The 16,705-nt window shown below is 44.9% G+C and overlaps 1 protein-coding gene across 1 annotated transcript in view; it reads left to right on the top strand.

The window, feature by feature from the left end:
- Positions 1-16,214, top strand: part of TRAF3IP1 (TRAF3 interacting protein 1) — a 63,235-nt gene extending 47,021 nt beyond the window's left edge. Inside the window, exons 14-15 of the mRNA XM_036901178.2 lie at positions 12,647-12,867; positions 14,267-16,214. Of these exons, the coding sequence (XP_036757073.2) occupies positions 12,647-12,867; positions 14,267-14,432 (387 nt within the window). The 3' untranslated portion in view covers positions 14,433-16,214. The remainder of the gene's footprint in view (positions 1-12,646; positions 12,868-14,266) is intronic.
- Positions 16,215-16,705: the final 491 nt, after the last annotated feature.

Here is a 16,705-nt window from a genome sequence, read left to right as displayed (position 1 = left end):
GCATTTAAAATAGTAAATCCAATTAGTTAATAGAAGGATGGAAATCAAAAGCAAAATGATTGAATAATCCTAATGGTCATTTCCAGAGATGATGATGAAAAGAGAAAAATGTTTTTAAAGTGTGGTTTAGATTTAGATTCTTTTGCTGGTAGTGCTCACAGCATGGAGGGTGATTATAAAATGTAACCTTAGTCCTTAGAAATACATGTAATGGTACATCTGCTCAGTCTGTGCGTTAGAACCGTCCACAGAGTGTTTACTGAATACTGACGCTGGGACCTCTCCCCAAATCCATCAGGTCAACCTTTGGGGGAGGGTCCTGGCATTGACAATTACACAGAGTTGCCAGGTGATTCTAATGCACAGCCAGGACTCAGAAACTGCCTTAGAGCTTCGGGCCCAGACTGTCACTGATGCCTGAGCAGTGAGGTGGGCAGCTGCGTCCCCGGCCCTCCTGGTTCCTACACGCAAGGGCTGAGCGTACTGAGCCCTCAGGAGATCTGGTATCTTAATGCACAGGAGGAAAAGCCTGTCCCTGCCTCTGCCCTTGCGCGGTGGCAGTGTCCTCTTGGGCCCGGCTTGTTTTAGTGGGAAGCTATGGCGTGGCGGCAGATCCCAAAGCGTCCTCCTAACGCAAAGGAAGTGTGCAGTATTGCCCTGCCCAGGGGCCTGGGTGTGGGCCAGATACAGCGTCCTTGTCTTGCTCACATGGATGGACCAGGGGCCTGTGTCCTCTTGGCCCCGGCTCCCATGAGCCGGGTTACTCCTGAGCATGCCCACCGACCTCATGGCTCACTCCCCGCTTCCTCAGGGTGAGGCCATCGTAACAGTGTTTTCAGGGAAATGCCTGCACACGTCTACTACTACTTGAGCTCCTGAAAAATCTAACAAAACACACAGTTGTAAAGAGGTTAGGGGAATGCAGGGTGTACTGAAAATGAAATAAGAGAATGTTAGTATTGACTTTATGAAGATTTATGGGTTGATGCCTAGATGTGAATGCTGTAGCCACAAGGCAAGGTTTGAGAGCGAGGACCCTTCCCAAGAACATTTTCTGTAGTGACTTAAATTCTTGAGTTTTCCCAAAGACTGTTGAGTCTGGCTTCTCTGGTTTGGTTTTCTGAGGATACTCCCAGAGGCATCTGTCCTGTTTACAGAATGGCTACTAGTTTTCTTGGCATGATGATGGGATTCAATAGGAAGCTTGACGTTTTTTCAGAATTCTATGTCCATGGAAGAACTTCTAGGTCCGAGGGGCAGCCTGAGCCCAAGGGCTTATCTTCCTCCCTTCTGTCAGTATTTACGTAATATATTTAGGAGCTTTGTTAGTTAGTGCATATATTTTTATGATTGTTATATTCTCTTGATGAATTGACCCCCTTTTTCGTTAAATAATGACATTACATGCTACAGGTTGTGACTTAAAGTCTGTTTCGTGTGATATAAATGTAGCTACCGCTGTTCTCTTTTGGTCTCCATTTGCATGGAGTATCTTTTTCTATCCTTTCACATCAAGCCAATAGTGTCTATAAAGCTAAAGTGAGTTTCTTTTAGGCAGCATATAGTTGGGTCTTGTTTTTTGTCCACCCAGCAACTCTATGCCTTTTGATTGGAGAATTTAACCCATTTACACTTAGAGCAATACTGATAGGTAAGGACTTACTAATGCATCTTACTGCTTTCTGGCTGTTTAGCAGCTCTCTCATTTCTTTCTTTCTCTCTTACTGCCTGCCTTTGTGAATTGATGACTTTCCACAGTGGTGTGCTTCGATTCCTTTCTCTTTCTCTTTTGTGTAACTTACTGTAGGGTTTTGCATTGTGGTTGCCATGAGACTTATATAAAACATCTTATAGATAAAATAGTCTGTTTTACATTGACAGTAACTTCAACTGTATACAAAACCTCTGTCCTTTTATTCCCCCTTTTTATATTTTTGATGTTGAAATTTATCTTCTATATTGTGTCTTCATTAATGAATTATTATGGCTGTAGTTATTTTTAATACTTTTGTCCTTTAACCTTGTACAGAGTTAAGTGGTTAATTCCCTCCCATATGATAGTATTAAGAGTATTCCAAGTCTGACTGTGTACTCACCTTCACCAGTGTGTCAGACATGTTCATATGTGTTCATGTTGCCAGTCAGCATCCCTTCATTGCAGCTTGCAGAGCTCTTCAGCATTCCTTGTACGGCAGGTCTAGTGCCATGGACTTCCTCAGCTTTGCTTGTTTGGGGGCGTCTGCATTACTGAAGGACATCTTTGCTGGACAGAGTATTCTTGGTAGATTTTTTTCTTTAGCACTTTTTAATATATCATTCTATTCTCTCCCGGCCTGTAAAGTTTCTGCTGAGAAATCTGCTGATAGCCTTATGGGGTTCTGTTTTAAGTGATAAGCTTCTTTTCTTTTGCTGCTTTTAAGATTCTCTCTTTGTCTTAGATTTCAACAGTTCTTTTATGTGTCTTGGAGAAAATCTTAAGTTGAGTTTGGTGAATGTCATGAACTTCATGTGCTTCATGAACTTGAATATCCAAATCTCTCCACAGATTTGGGAAATTCTCAGCCATTATTTCTTTAGCTAAGCTTTCCGCCCCTTTCTCCCTTGCTTCTCCTTCTAGGGCTCCAATAATTCACAAGTTATTTCTTTGATGGTATCCCAAATAACATGTAGGCTTTCTTCCCTCTTCTGTTATTTTGTTTTCCTTAGACTGGATACAGTAGTCCCCCTTACCCAAGATCCCCAGGGATGCCAGGAACTCAGATAGTACTCAACCCTAAATACACTGTTTTTCCTGTACATACATACCTATGATAAAGTTTGATTTATTAATTAGGCACAATAAGACTAACAATAACTAAAAATGAAACAGAACAATATGCTGTAATAAGAGTTAGGTAAATGTGGTCTCTCTTTCTCTCAAAATATCTTACTGCTCTGTATTCACCGTTGTGATGATGTGAGATGATGAAATGCCTGCGTGACAGGATGAGGTGAGGCGGGTGACGTAGACATTGGGCTGTAGCGTCAGGCGGCTGCGACCTCCTGGTGATGCGTCAGAAGGGGAGGATCATCTGCTTCTGGATGTGGCTGATGGCGGGTAACTGCGACTGCAGGAAGTGAGGTCGCAGGGTGAGGGGGCTGCTCTGACCTTGAAGGTCTAGTGCTGTGACCTTTCCCACCGTGGCTGCTCTCTGGTTGTCATTTCATTCACTGTATACTTTAGCTCCAGAATTTCTGTCTGGTTCCTTTTTTATGATTCTCTCTTTTTGTTAAATTTCCCATGTTTTGTGTGTATCATTTTCCTGATTTGTGGAATTGTCTTTCTGTGTTGTACCTCATTGAGCTTCCTTAAGAGCTGTTTTGAATTGTTCACCATGTAAGTCGCAGCTCGCTGTCTTTGGGGCCTGTTACCGGAAGGCCGCAGGGACCCTCTGGCTGGCGTTGCCGTGTCTCCTTGATGTCTCACGTTCCTTAGTGCTGTGTGTGCTCTTCTCATGGGGGTGTAGCCCCTCCTCCCGCCCTGCCGGCGCCTCCAGGAGAGCCCTGCTGGGAGGCCCCGCGGGCCTGTGTGCACACCTGCTCCATCCTTCTTGCTTCCCCTGTGGCAGAACCTCAGGCTCGTGTGCCTTCTCCACCCCACAGCGCCAGGCCGGGTGCCCACAGCCCCCCACCGGCCCTCCCAGGGGCTGAGCCGGAGCTCAGGTTTGGGTTCCCTTCCCCGGCCTGCAGACTCGGGCTGGCTCCCTGCAGGTGCTCACCAGCTCTGTGCCTCCATGGAAGGAAGTGCACCCAGGGAGGCAGCCACAGGGTGGGGGTGTGGGGGTGAGGCACCCTGAGTGCTGGGGGTACCCGTGGGCCAGCTTGGGGCATTCGTGGGCAAAGGGTCCCCAGTGGCCTGCAGGTGGGCTTCCTGATGGGGTCGGCAGCACAGTCAGTGGGATCTGAGTCCCTCGAACGCCCTCCCAGAGGCCGCTGCTCCTCCCCCGCTGCTGCCCACTGCCAGTGGCGCATTCACGGTTCCGGTGGGCAGCGAGAGAGGCGGCTTCTGCGGCGGCAGCCTGCACAGCCGGGGAAGCCGGGCGCCCACACTCACCCCGACTCGGGAGAGGTCCCAGCCAGGAATGTCTCCCTTGGCCCTTGGCCCTGAGCTGTGACGCCGGCCAAGCCCCACTGTTCCTCCGGCCCCGCCAAGGGTTCCAGACTCGCGGTGTTTGTTCCGTGACACGCTGGAACTTGCCCGGTGGAGGTCTGGACTGGCACAAAGGCCGTCTCCCCCGTGGGGGACCGTCTAAGACCGCATCTCCAGGGCCTCCCGGAGCCTGGCCCGCCCCGCGCGGGGCGTCCACCTCCCTGGCTCCGGGGCACCTTGCTCTCAGCGCCACAGTCGGGAGACGGTCCCTCGCAGAGAGCGGGGCAGGTGGGTGCTCCCCGGGCCGCCTTCCCTCCGGTTCTCAGCCGCGCACTGCCTGAGAACGGCTGCCTCTGACATTTTGTTCTGTTTCACAGTTGTTTCCTAATTTGGTTCCTTCAGTTTTTTCAATCTGGCCAGAATCTACTTGGTGTATTTTAAAAGAATTGTAGAATCCGAAAACTCTGTAGCTAGAATGGATAATAGAAATTAAACAAAAATAGAAATACAAGAAATAAAAGTTTGTAGTTAAGAATTACTAATTTTATTTTATTTTCCTAAAGTACTTATTTTATTATATGACTAATAATAAATAGAATATATTCTAGGAGATTGGAAACTCTGCTCCGTTAGGTAAACAATTCTTAAGTACTCAGTGTTTCTTTTTCATTTGTACGGCCACATCCAGGAAAGAGGCAGTCATTTCAGTTAAAAATGTTCAAATCAGTTGTGCCATCCTTTGAACGTGGCTTACTCATCGTGCATTTAGCCGAGAAATTACTCTTGAACCCGGTAAAAATCATCATCTCTGGAGAACACACGGCACATATAAAGTCCAGCATCCATGACAACTGAACACTCGTGGCGAGCGCTTCCTGCCCTCGGGCTGCTTGGCGCCGGGCAGCCAGTGTCCTGTGTGGCGGTGAGTGGCTGCAGGAGTGTCCATCAAGTCATGGGCAAGAGTGTGAGCATAACCCTGTTGAGATGCTCTTAGTGCAGAAAGAATGGAGGTTTAATTATTGAAAGGAGACACAGTTGTTGTTACTTGAAGATGACAACTGTCTACCGAATAAATCAACCTGGACAAAGTTGGCTGTTAGAAAAAATTTATGGCCAGTGACAAAGTGGATATAAAAAAGGCAGTATTTTTTCTAACAGTCAGCAATAACCAGTTGGAAACAGTGTGGGTAAAGTTCCCCTCCAGAACTGGGAACAAAAGTGTAACTTACCACCGCACGGGTTTAGCAAGAAATGCATAGAAACTATATTGAGAAGCCACAGAATCTCACAGAGAAATATAAATAAAGGGCTTGAAATAGTTGAGAGAGACGTTGTGTTTCTGGATGGGAAACTCAATATTGTAGAGGTGTAATTTCCCTCAATTTATACATTTGATGCAATTCCAGCAAATATTCAACAGATGTTTGGAACTTGGCAAAGAATATTCTGAAGTTCATCTCAAAGAATAAATGTATGAGCAAAGCCCTTCATAAAAATATTTGAAAGGACCGGTTTTAGGCCAGTAATGTCATATTCTTGACTTGCTCTCATCATGTCATGCGCAGGAGATGGTGTAGCTGAGAACTTGGGCTGTGCGTCTCCCTGCCCCCTGCTTGCTGTGTCAGCGTCGGTATGATCGATTCTCTGTGTGATAAAAGATGATTTTTAAGCTATTTTCATTTTTCAGGTGAGTCAGAAAGGCCAGTGTAAGGGTCTGTCTTCTCCGTTCTGTGTGCTGACCTTCGCGGCAGCTGTGGTGACCCCACTGGGCCTCACATCGCACCTCCCTCCCCTCCACACACACTTGCAAGAGAGTTCCTCGCTCCCTCCACCGTCATGGAAGCAGCTAACATTTAATCACCCTTTGCTCAGTGCCAGATGCCAGGAGGTGCCTTATGTGCATTTCTTGTCCTGTAGAGACCCGCCGCTCAGTTCTTGTCAGTTGTGGACAGTCTAATAGGTATACCATTTATGGAGTGTTGTGGCACACATCACGTCATTTATGAGATAGCTGTTATCTCCATTTTCTAGGTTAGGAAAGTGAGGTGCAGAAGTTATCTTGTCTGAGAGGCTGTAGACAGTAAGTCACAGAGGAAGGACGCCACCCCAGGTCTGTTTGGTCCCAGTCTGGGCAGTTAACCCTCACACTGCATAGCTTCTCAGACATATGTTCTGAAGCTTGCTGCACCTGTTTATTTCTCCATCTGCAGTTGTGGCAATGAGCAGATTCCATCACCTGGAAGGTGTCTTTCTGCAGCATGTTCCTGACTGGGCCTGGCCATTTCTGTCTACTGCCCGTGCAATAGTTCGGTAGTTACTACCTGCAGCTGCCACACTGCGGGGGTGCCTCAGGGGCTGGCTTTCTTCTGTATGCACAGGAATAAAACACTGGTTCATAAAAATATTTGATGCAAATTGGTACAGCCATTTTGGAAAACTGTTTTACATTATGTCATAAAGTTGAAGACATACCCTTTGGCCCAGCAGTGCCACTTCTCATTGCATATCTGAGAGAACCCTGTGCCTGTGTGTACTGGGACACGTGTAAGGTTACTCAGAGTTACATTGTTTGCAATTGCTCCAGACCAGAATAACCCCAATGTCCATCAGCAGTAGACTGGATGAGGAAATCTTGATATATATTGAAATACTATTCCACAATGTAAAAGAATGAAATGTGCTTTAACTACACGATTGATTTTTTAAAATAATGTTGAGCAGAATGTTGTGGATGTGTACTGTGTGCTCCATTTTTACTATGCATGTGAGACAGGCAGGCTGCAGAGCCAGGTGCAGACAGATCCGGGACGGGATAGCCATGGGGGCGGCATGGTAGTGACCTTGGGCTCCAGGGGCCCGGGCAGGACTTGCTCTCTTAACCTGGCTGAGCGCTGCAGGTGTCACTTAATCGTTTTAACACCATGCATTTATGTTTTCTGTGCTTTTCTGCATGTGTGTAAAAAGGTTAGAGTATTTGATTACAGACTATTTGCTGTGCATGTAAGTAATCTGGTTTGACCCACATTAGAGATGAATGTATGGTTTATGAAGAAGTTTGGTGTGGAATATTTCTGAATGAACAGGACACTTGGAATAGTTACTCTGTCGGTCCCTGCGTTCCTCAATTTATGAAGAAAATGAAATTTTGGCAGGTTGTATATAAATTAATTCCTGAGGTCACGGGAGAGTGTTCATTGAAGCAAATACTCTTTGATTTATTATCCCTCCCAACTAAATGGGCCTTTGTTGAGTTTGCTTAATGCTCAGGGGTATCAGAAACCCCTCAGACCCAGCGACAGAGTGGAGGGCAGCATGCACATGCCACCAGCCTGCCTGCCATACCCCAAACTGTGCTGCTGAGGGATTGCTGGCAGTATCCATGAGTCAGGCTTTTCAGGCATTACCTTAAAAATAATACTCTCTTTTCCTGAAATGCTGCAATAGAAATAAAAGAAACAAATCTCTCAGGTCAATAATTTTTATTTGTATGACTTCTAAAATTATTGTGAATTTAAAAATCACCCTAAGCCCACATGCCCACATGTCTGGAGATAAGTGTGTGTGTGTGGTAAATGCCCATAATATTAAATCCCCAGAATAAGGAACTGTTCACCTGAACCATCTCGGAAAGTTGTTTTCTGTAAAGCAGATGTACAGGGGCTAGCCAGCTGCCGACAGTTGGAGGCCTTCCTGTGGACAGCGGCTAACCGCCTGCAGCCCCCTGGGCAGGGGGCGGGAGTCACACCAGGGTGGGTCTGTGACCCTGTGCTGCACACCCTGTGGCCATCCTGCTGTGTGTGTCACCAGTAGGAATGATCCTGTGGCACGGGTGCCATGGGAAGGTGGTTCTGCAGCCTCAGAGCAGATCTCTGAGCTTAGGAATTGCAAGTTTCAAGGAAGAGTTCTGAAGTCTGATTTCATGGTTGTGGTTATTTATAGCTATGGAGTGAAGTGTGGAAGGGAATGTGTCAGTAAGGACGGTGTATGACTTTCTGATGGAAGAACTTGTCCGTCTGAAGCTGGACATAACTTGTTACGCGAACTCATTTTTCAGTTTTCATCTAAGTACGCAAATCATGCCTACGAAACTTCTGTAGCCCACAGGCTGGCTTGTGGTGAAATAGCTGTGTCCGTGTGCCCGAGAAGGCACCCACGCTCCATCCTGTGGGGCTCGCAGCTCTGTGCTGTGTGTTGGGTGAATTTATGAAAATGGTTACTGTTTGTTAAGGGTTTACTACATGCGAGGCACTGAGCTGCTTATTTTATATTATTCCATTTAATCTTACCTGTCGGATAACTATTATTTCCGTTTTGTTGTGAGGAAACCGAGGTAGAGGGAGGCGGAGTCAGGCTCCCAGGGCCGTGGGGTCAGGAGGCGGGGAAGCCGGGCTGGCCCGGCCCTGTAACTGCAGAGCTCAGGTGTCTGGCCACCGGCTGCACTCCCTGCAGGTCCTCCCGTGTTGTAGGTTATTTCAGGTAATGTTGTATAAGGGTAGAGTTTCATTATTCTTTTGCTCTTTCATTTTCAAAAGTTAAGGATATTTCATAGGACTAATTCCTGTATGATGGCAGATTCTCAAATTTTACCAGACGTATTAAAAGTGTGCAAAGCAAAGGTTTACAGTGGTTGTGTTCATGTGGGAAGTTGCCGGTGTGAGCCGTATGAGCCGCGTATGAATCAGAGCCTGTCGCCAGCAGGGTGGGCTTCTTAGGCAAACGATCAGCGCTTGACTTGGCCATCCCACCATGTTCATTTAAATGAAGGTTTGAAAAATGCCAGAATTCTGATGTTTTGCCTTGATATGTTGGCAGCAGTAGTAAAAGTCTCTTCTGACTATCATACTTCTATCCCAGGTGTATCTTGTTTTAAATTCTTAGCCTTTTAAAAGTAAACTTACATAAAGTTTAAGATTAGTATTCCCAATTCTGCTTGGTTCTTTGATATAGAAATATGAAGGAGTTGGACAAGGTCATCTGAGAGGAGGGGGCTTGACCAGATGACCTCCTAGTGCCTGTGTCCACATCACAACATCAGCTTCCAAGACACTTACGCATATCAGCGTCCTATCTATCCTAAGCAGTTTTGTATTAGATTCAAAACAATTCCAAATACATAGCAATTACTTAATAATCATTATGAATAGGTTTTAATAGAATTTTAAATTTCTCAACTACATCAATGAGAAATTTACTAATCCATGTGTAATAAACACAACACGTTTTCCCTTGGGAAGTGGGTTTTTTATTGTCTTGAATTCATTTTACTCATTCATCATTTTAATGTAAAGACATTTATATAGCCACTATGTTTTTTTCTTTAAACTTTTTTTTTAGGTAACTGTAGATTCACGTGCAGTTGTAAGAAATACTGGAGAGGTTCAGGTATACCCTTCACTCAGTTTCCCCAACTGATGACATCTAGCAAAGTCACAGAACAGTGTCACCCCCAGGATACTGACCTTGATGCAGTCAAGATACAGAGTGTTCCCATCACCACAAGGGCACCTCAAGGTGCCTTTCATGACCTCACCTGCTTGTACCTCCAACCCCCGACCCTCATAACCCCTGGCTAGAGACTGACTGGTTTCTATTTTTGTAATTTTGTCATTTCAAAAACGCTATATAAATGGAATCATAGAGCACGTCATCTTTTCAGATTGGCTCCTTTTACTCAGCAAACTTTCTGGAGATTCTCATAGATTATTGCACGAATCAGCGTTCATTCCTTTCTGTCGCTAAGTCGTGGTCCCTGGTATGGGGGCAGCAGTTTATTCAACTGCTTACCTGCAGGAGGGCGTCTGGGTTGTTTCCAGTTCTCGGCTACTTGGAATAAAGCATCTATAAAAGTTCGTGCATAGGCTTTTCTGTGAACATAAGTTTTCGTTTTTCTGGGATAAATGCCTAGGAGTGCAGTTTCTGGGTCATATGTGAGTTGCATGTTTAGTATTTGAAGAAACTGCCAAACTGTTCTGCAGAGCAGCTGTGTCATTTTACATTCCCACCGGCGGTGAGTGATCCCGTTTCTCTGCGTCCTCACCAGCAGTTGGTCGTGCCATGGTTTTTCACTTCAGCCATTCTGATAGGTGTGCAGTGATGTCTCACTGTGGCTTTAATTTGCATTTGCCTAATAGCTAATGACGTTGAACATCTTTTCATGTGGTTATTGGCCTTTTCGGTGAAATGTCTTTGTCTTTTGCCCATTTTCTAATTGGATTGTTTGCCTTTTTGCTGTTGGGTTTTGAGGGTTTATATATCCTAGATTGTATTCCAGTTAGACACAGGGTCTGAGAACACATTTTCTCTCCAACTTGTCTTTCATTCTCTCCACAGGGCCTTTGCACAGTGAAAGTCTGTAATTTGCCAGTTTTTCCTTTAATGAATCATACCTTTGGTGTCAAGTCTGAGGGCTCTGCTTGGCCCAAGATTCTAAAGATTCTCTCCTAGATTTTTTCCTGAAAGTTTTGTAGTTTTACATTTTATATTAAGTCCATGACCCATTTTGAATTAATATTAATATAAAATATGGGGGCATAGGTGAAGGTTTTTTCCCTCCCCCCATGGCTATCCCGTTGCTCCAGTGTCATGTGCTGTAAGGTATATTTCCTCCATTGAATTTCTTTTGCGCCTCTGTCAAAAATCAGTTGGGCAATTTGTGAGGGTCTATTTCTGCTCTGTTCTATTGGCCTGTGTGTTTGTCCTGTCAATAACACACACTAGATTACTGTAACTATGTAATAGTTCTATAACTTATTATAGAACTATATTATGTAATATATTATAACTGGGTAGACTGAATCCTTCCTCTTTATTGTTTTTTTTTTTCCAAAATACTTTAGCCTTTCCACAAAACTTTTAGTATAGTCTTGTCTATAATGTACAAAAAATATGGCTGAGATTTTGACAGGAATTCTGTTAAACCTCTCTATCATTTTGGGGAGAATTGATGTCCTTCCTATGTTTGAATTTTGCAATTGATGAACATAGTATGTCTATCCATTTATTTAGATATTCTTTGATTTTTTTCATCTGCACTATGTAATTTTAAGTACACAAGTTGTGTACATATTTTGTTAGATTTACACCTCGGTATTTCTTTTTTTTTACATTTACAGTTATATATATATATAAATGGCATTATATGTTTAATCTTGGTGTCCATATGTTCATTGCCAGTATATAGAAATATAACTGATTTTTGTATATTTATCTTGTATCCTGCAACCTCACTTACTAGTTCTGAGTTTTACCTTTTATTTCTAGTCCAATTTATTTAACATTTTTTATGTGCCGGGCATTATGTTAAGCCTTTCGTATGCTTGCCAGGGTCAGTAGGTGGTGGAGCTAGGATCTTGACAGGTAAATTATTTGTTCACTTCATTTGTTCATCTGACAAATATTTAAGGAGAGTTTGTATGGACAATGCTGGATCCAGACACAGGGTTCGTACCCTCCTGGAGCCTACAGTATGAAACCAGCTTTAGAAGTGACACAAATAGTTCTGTAATTTAATAAAACAAGTTCAAAAATAAAACAACTAAATAAAACAATTAAAAACTACTGTTCATTATAACTTCTAAATGAACAGTCTGACTCACCGTAAGGGGTAGAGCAGGGGCGCTTGGCCAGCCTGAGTAGGAAAATCCAGGGAGGATGTTTATTTCCTAAACAATATTCATTTTTCCAAGAAAGACTTCCCAAGCCAAACAAATTCTTGATTATTATTAACTTGCATCAGTTTTGAATTCAGAGTTGTTGTCTGTGATAAAAGCTCATATGAAGAGAATTCTGAACGTTGCTTGTCAAAGAGCCCAACAAATCCTGGCCCAAACTGAATGAAGCGCCCCAGTTGCCTCTGGGTGCAACCCCCTCCGCCTGCTGTGTGGGCCCCTCTCCTCCACCCCCACGATCCCACCGAGGACCCCAGGCCTGGGGCCTCCAGCCCAGCAGATGCAGTCCAGCCCTCATGAGCCTGACCCTCCGCCCTACTCGGGGCTGTGGACCACGCCCCCTGTGCAAACTCTCCAGCCCCTCACCGCCGCGTACGGGGGTGCCTCTCTCGAGGGTTCCTTTCCTCCTTTCACCTGGCAAGCTGGGTCGGTCATTGGAGATGGGAGGGTGGTCCATTCAGGGAGTGAGATGTGGAGTCAGGTCCCCTTTCTGCCAGTCTGTCTGGGAAAGTCATCAGTGCCCCTAAGCTTTGGGAGCGGTAAGTACATAAATGTTGCTGGTCATTTGGAAAATAAATTTACTATATAGAAGTTGGTTCCTCCAACAGACTTCGAGGTAAAGACCTCTCTACCCTCTGAGCAGGGAAGGAGCGGTCCCTCACCAGGCACCACGTACGTGCACTCACAGTGCTTGGCACCTCAGGGCGCTGCTGGCCTGAGTCTCAGCACAATGGTTGGTCCCGAGCCAGCACTGTCCCCACTCCTGTGTCTTTCTCCCCTCAGCAAGCCCCTCTCCTGCCTTAGGAGTGAGGATATTTCCTTCTCTTCATATTTTTCCCACTAACTGTAGGAGAAACTTGTCTTTGAGTCAGCGTGGAAGAAGGAGAAGGACATAGTTTCCAAGGAGATAGAGAAGCTGCGTGTGTCCATCCAGACCGTGTGCAAGAGCGCGCTGCCCCTGGGGAAGATGATGGACTACATCCAGGAGGACGTGGATGCCATGCAGAACGAGCTGCAGGTGTGGTCCAGCGAGAACAAGCAACTGGCCGAGGCCCTGCGGCAGGAGCAGAGGTCAGTGGGGGGCCACGGGTGCAGGGAGCCGGCAGGGCTACCTGGAGCCCGGGTAATCTCCCAAGCAGAAGGGGCACAGGAAAGTGGGCACGGGGAGCCAGCAGGCCTACCTGGAGCCCGGGGAATCTCCCAAGCAGAAGGGGCACAGGAAAGTGGGCATGGGGAGCCGGCAGGCCTACCTGGAGCCCCCGGGAATCTCCCAAGAAACTACTGCCTCCCAACCTCCCTCCTTTCCTACCTCCTCCCCCACAGGAAATGTGTCCCTTCTTCATGCGTATCATGGCATACACTTGTTTGCAGCAGTTAGAAAAGATTTAGAGTGAGTGTTAATACACAAAAAAGATTTAGACATTAAAAATTTCAGGAAACTGCAGTTCAGGTACCATTGTTTTCAAGTGGCTTATCAAAATCCCCAACATTTTGTGTTTAGTTTAGAAGTATTTTAATTTTTTACTCTTAAGGGAAATGCTGATGAACCCATTTCGAAATTGCTCTAAAAGAAATACAATAGCCACTAGAAAGATTTGGGAAAATGTTTGATTTTCTGTATTTATAATCAGTGAATCTGGGATGCATGTAACTGTCAGCTGTGAAGCCTGTTTTTTAGAAACACTTGGTCTGACTCAATAAGCCTGTGTAATGACAAGCTATATTATTTTGAAGTTCTGCTTGTTCTTAAAAAAGTCCCCTAAAGTTTGCAATTAATGGCGTGAAAGAAGTTAGATAATCACTGAATACTGTTTGGTGCTGGCTCTGATGTGATGAGAGGATTACCTTTCTTACAATTGAGTTTAGGCATTAAAAAAAAGCATTGCCCTGGATGTTTCTTCTTTAAAACCTGATTTTTCTTTATGGTTGGAAGCTGTTGCTCTTCCTTGTATTTATTCTGAGTTTACGTGCTTACACAACACAAGGGAAGGGCTGATTCGACCTCAGCTTTCCCAAGTTTGTTTAGACTTTTCCTGGTACTTAATTCAGTGTCTTGAACAACTAAGTCAAGGGGCCTCTATGGGCAAGAGTTTGCTGTCCAGTCTGTCTGGGAAAGTCAGGCTGTCCAGGTGACAGTTCTTAGCGTTGCTGGACCTTGCAGCCCACCCCCCTGCCTTCCCCATGGCTCTGCACCAAGGATGTAATTTTAAGAACTTTAAGAAATATTAGCCTCATTTATATAAACTTCATATTCGACTTCACTTGTGGTGGGGGTGGGGGTAGTGAAAATAAATTTTTCCCAGGTGTGAAGTTTTGTTCCTTTATGTCATTGTCACAGTGTGTTTATATTTCTACCCTTTTCCTTTGGATGCAGTGAATAATTGACTTCTGTTGTCTCCCAGTGTTTTAATTTAGAAGCAAATCTGAAGTGAGAAGAGATAGTTATGAGCCTGGTTTTGTTTTCCATTAGCATCACAGATGGTACCGTGGAGCCCCTGAAGGCAGAGCTGGCGGAGCTGGAGCAGCTGATCAGAGACCAGCGGGACAGGATCTGTGCTGTGAAGGCCAGTATCCTAAGGAACGAGGAGAAAATCCAGAAGATGGTGTACAGTATCAATTTGAGTTCAAGAAGGTGAAAGCTCACAAGTTTCCAAAGTCACAGATCCTCCTCACTTTGAAAATAAAAAGGAAGCGAGAACATTATTACCCTTCACATTTCAGCTTGCTAAGAAAACGAACAGATTACAATGTTACCCGCCCAGTTTTCAGAGCTTTAAAACTTCAGGCATGCACAGTGGATAAGCACACCATGTGTCTTCCCTTCCTCCAGCCAGAACACCGGCTAGTAACAGGTCCCCCAGGCCTGAGCGAGCAGCTCCCGGCACGCCTGGCTCTGCTGCTTGTGAGGTGCCTGTTCTGCCCAGTCCTGCACCCGAAGTCTCCCCGGTGAGTGGGGTGGCGCCTCACAGGAACAGCGGTCCTTCATCTCAGCCTGTAAGGCCAGTGGCAGGCCCTCTGTGAGTCACGTATGGGATGGGTGGGGGGTGGCTGCACTTCATGACTGGTGTTTTATAAATAGACTGAGGCCTGAAAACGAGTAAATAACATTTTTAATTCATTTGCACTTGAAAAAGGTTCATTTCAGCCTATATTTTTACAAGGTACACAGTAACCTTTTCAAAACCTCTTTGCAATTGCATACACTTCTTTATGTAATGTGCTTACTGTTCCCTATTATCTTTTACTCGTGTTTCCAGCCTTTAAAGTTTGTAAGTTTAAAAAGGAGGTTTCGGTATGGCCTTCGCAGAGATTATCTGGACATGAGATTGTCATAGGCTCTCGCCTCGCTTTGTCCAACGTCTTGCCCCTGGTTTCCCCTGTGTGGACACTGGTGAAGCTCCGTTGGGGTGCTCGTGCTCTCTAGGTGGAGCTTGCTCTCCACGGCCTCGGCATCATGCCTTCTCTGTCACCTGTGCGCGCTCCCCCGCGACACAGGAGCTCAGGAAAAACTGCAAAAGGAAGACTTAAAAGGGTGCATCGATTTACAAAATTGTTTTGGAAATTGTTTTATTGTTTTTTAAAGCAAAGGTATTTTTCAAAAACATGGTTTATATTTAGTTTTTCACTTACATATATTATTGTAAATACTAAAGTCTTAAGTTTAAAGGATCTGCTATTCGAAGACATGCTTACAGGTCTCAAGGTCTAGGTCTCAATACAATATACTCTAGATATTGTATTTATTATGTAAACTGAGGGGTGCCATTTGTGTGTTAGAACTGGTCTGAGAAAGTTTTGTTTCTGTAAGGATGAGCACAAATGGCACAGTTAAGGTTTTTGTAGTGTAATTTCCAAAATCCTTTTCTGACATATGATTTTCTAAACTGGATGAGTTCAGGACTGGATCATAAGGTCTGCCATTTGGAGATATTGGCCGTTTTCTCCTCCCAGTAGTGCACTGTAAGGTTGTCTGATCAGATTATACTGAATACACTATTGGAGGAGCAGAGGGCTCTTAGTTAACTCACCCTTCATGTACTTACGACCTCTTTTCCTCTAAATTGTATAGCGTAGCCACCACCCTAAATGGACTTTGCTTCAAGCTAAGATGTCTGACTTTTATGAGTTTGTATATATGAATAGAATTTTTGTGTTGCAAAAAATTGCTTACATTTTTTGTGAGTAAAATTTTGTATTTAGTCTATCAAATTGTATCATAAAATTTATTTTTCTTTTATACACAAATCATTAAAAATAATCACATATTTTTTTCTATAAAGGTCTGGGTTGTACAATTTAGTTCACACCTGGAAAAAAAACGTAAGCATTTGGACAAGCTTCTGCCTGAGGTGGACTCTCAGTTTAACTCTGTCCTGCAATGTACTTCATTAATAAAAATGAGTTGCATTTTTCTAAAAGGTGTTTGGGTAAGTATAGTTCACACAAGCTTTACAGTAGAGCCGGGCTGTAGCCCTGGAAGAATCCCGTTTGGGCTTGGTATGCCTGTTTTCATAAAGGGAGATTTGGGAAGAACATTTTTAAAAACTCAGCTAGATAAAAGAAATTTAAATGGCTTTTTAAACAGTGAAGCTTGTTTTTAAGTCTGTATTTGGAGCTGAGTTCCAAATTGGTTATCAGCTCTTAAACCAAGCAAGTTGGTCTCTGCCAAGAAAATGGGCGTCAAAAGAAAGAAGCCAAGTCCGTAATTAAGGAGGCTGTGGGCGCTGGCGGAGGAGGAAGCGGGGCTTTGTCAACGGGCGGCTCCTCGTCCTGGGCTCCCGGCTCCCCGCACCCGAGGCCCCCGGGGCCGCAGCGCAGCGCCCCTGGGTCAGGACGCCGGGCGGGAGAGCCGGCCGACCTGCCCCCGAGAGCCCTGCCGTTCCAGGCCCGTGTCAGAGCCGGGGACCCG

This window comes from Manis pentadactyla, chromosome 6 (assembly GCF_030020395.1).
Source record: "Manis pentadactyla isolate mManPen7 chromosome 6, mManPen7.hap1, whole genome shotgun sequence".
Lineage (NCBI taxonomy): Eukaryota > Metazoa > Chordata > Mammalia > Pholidota > Manidae > Manis > Manis pentadactyla.
The sequence above is the reverse complement of the archived record's forward strand: the minus strand, read 5'-3'. Positions and strand labels throughout refer to the sequence as shown.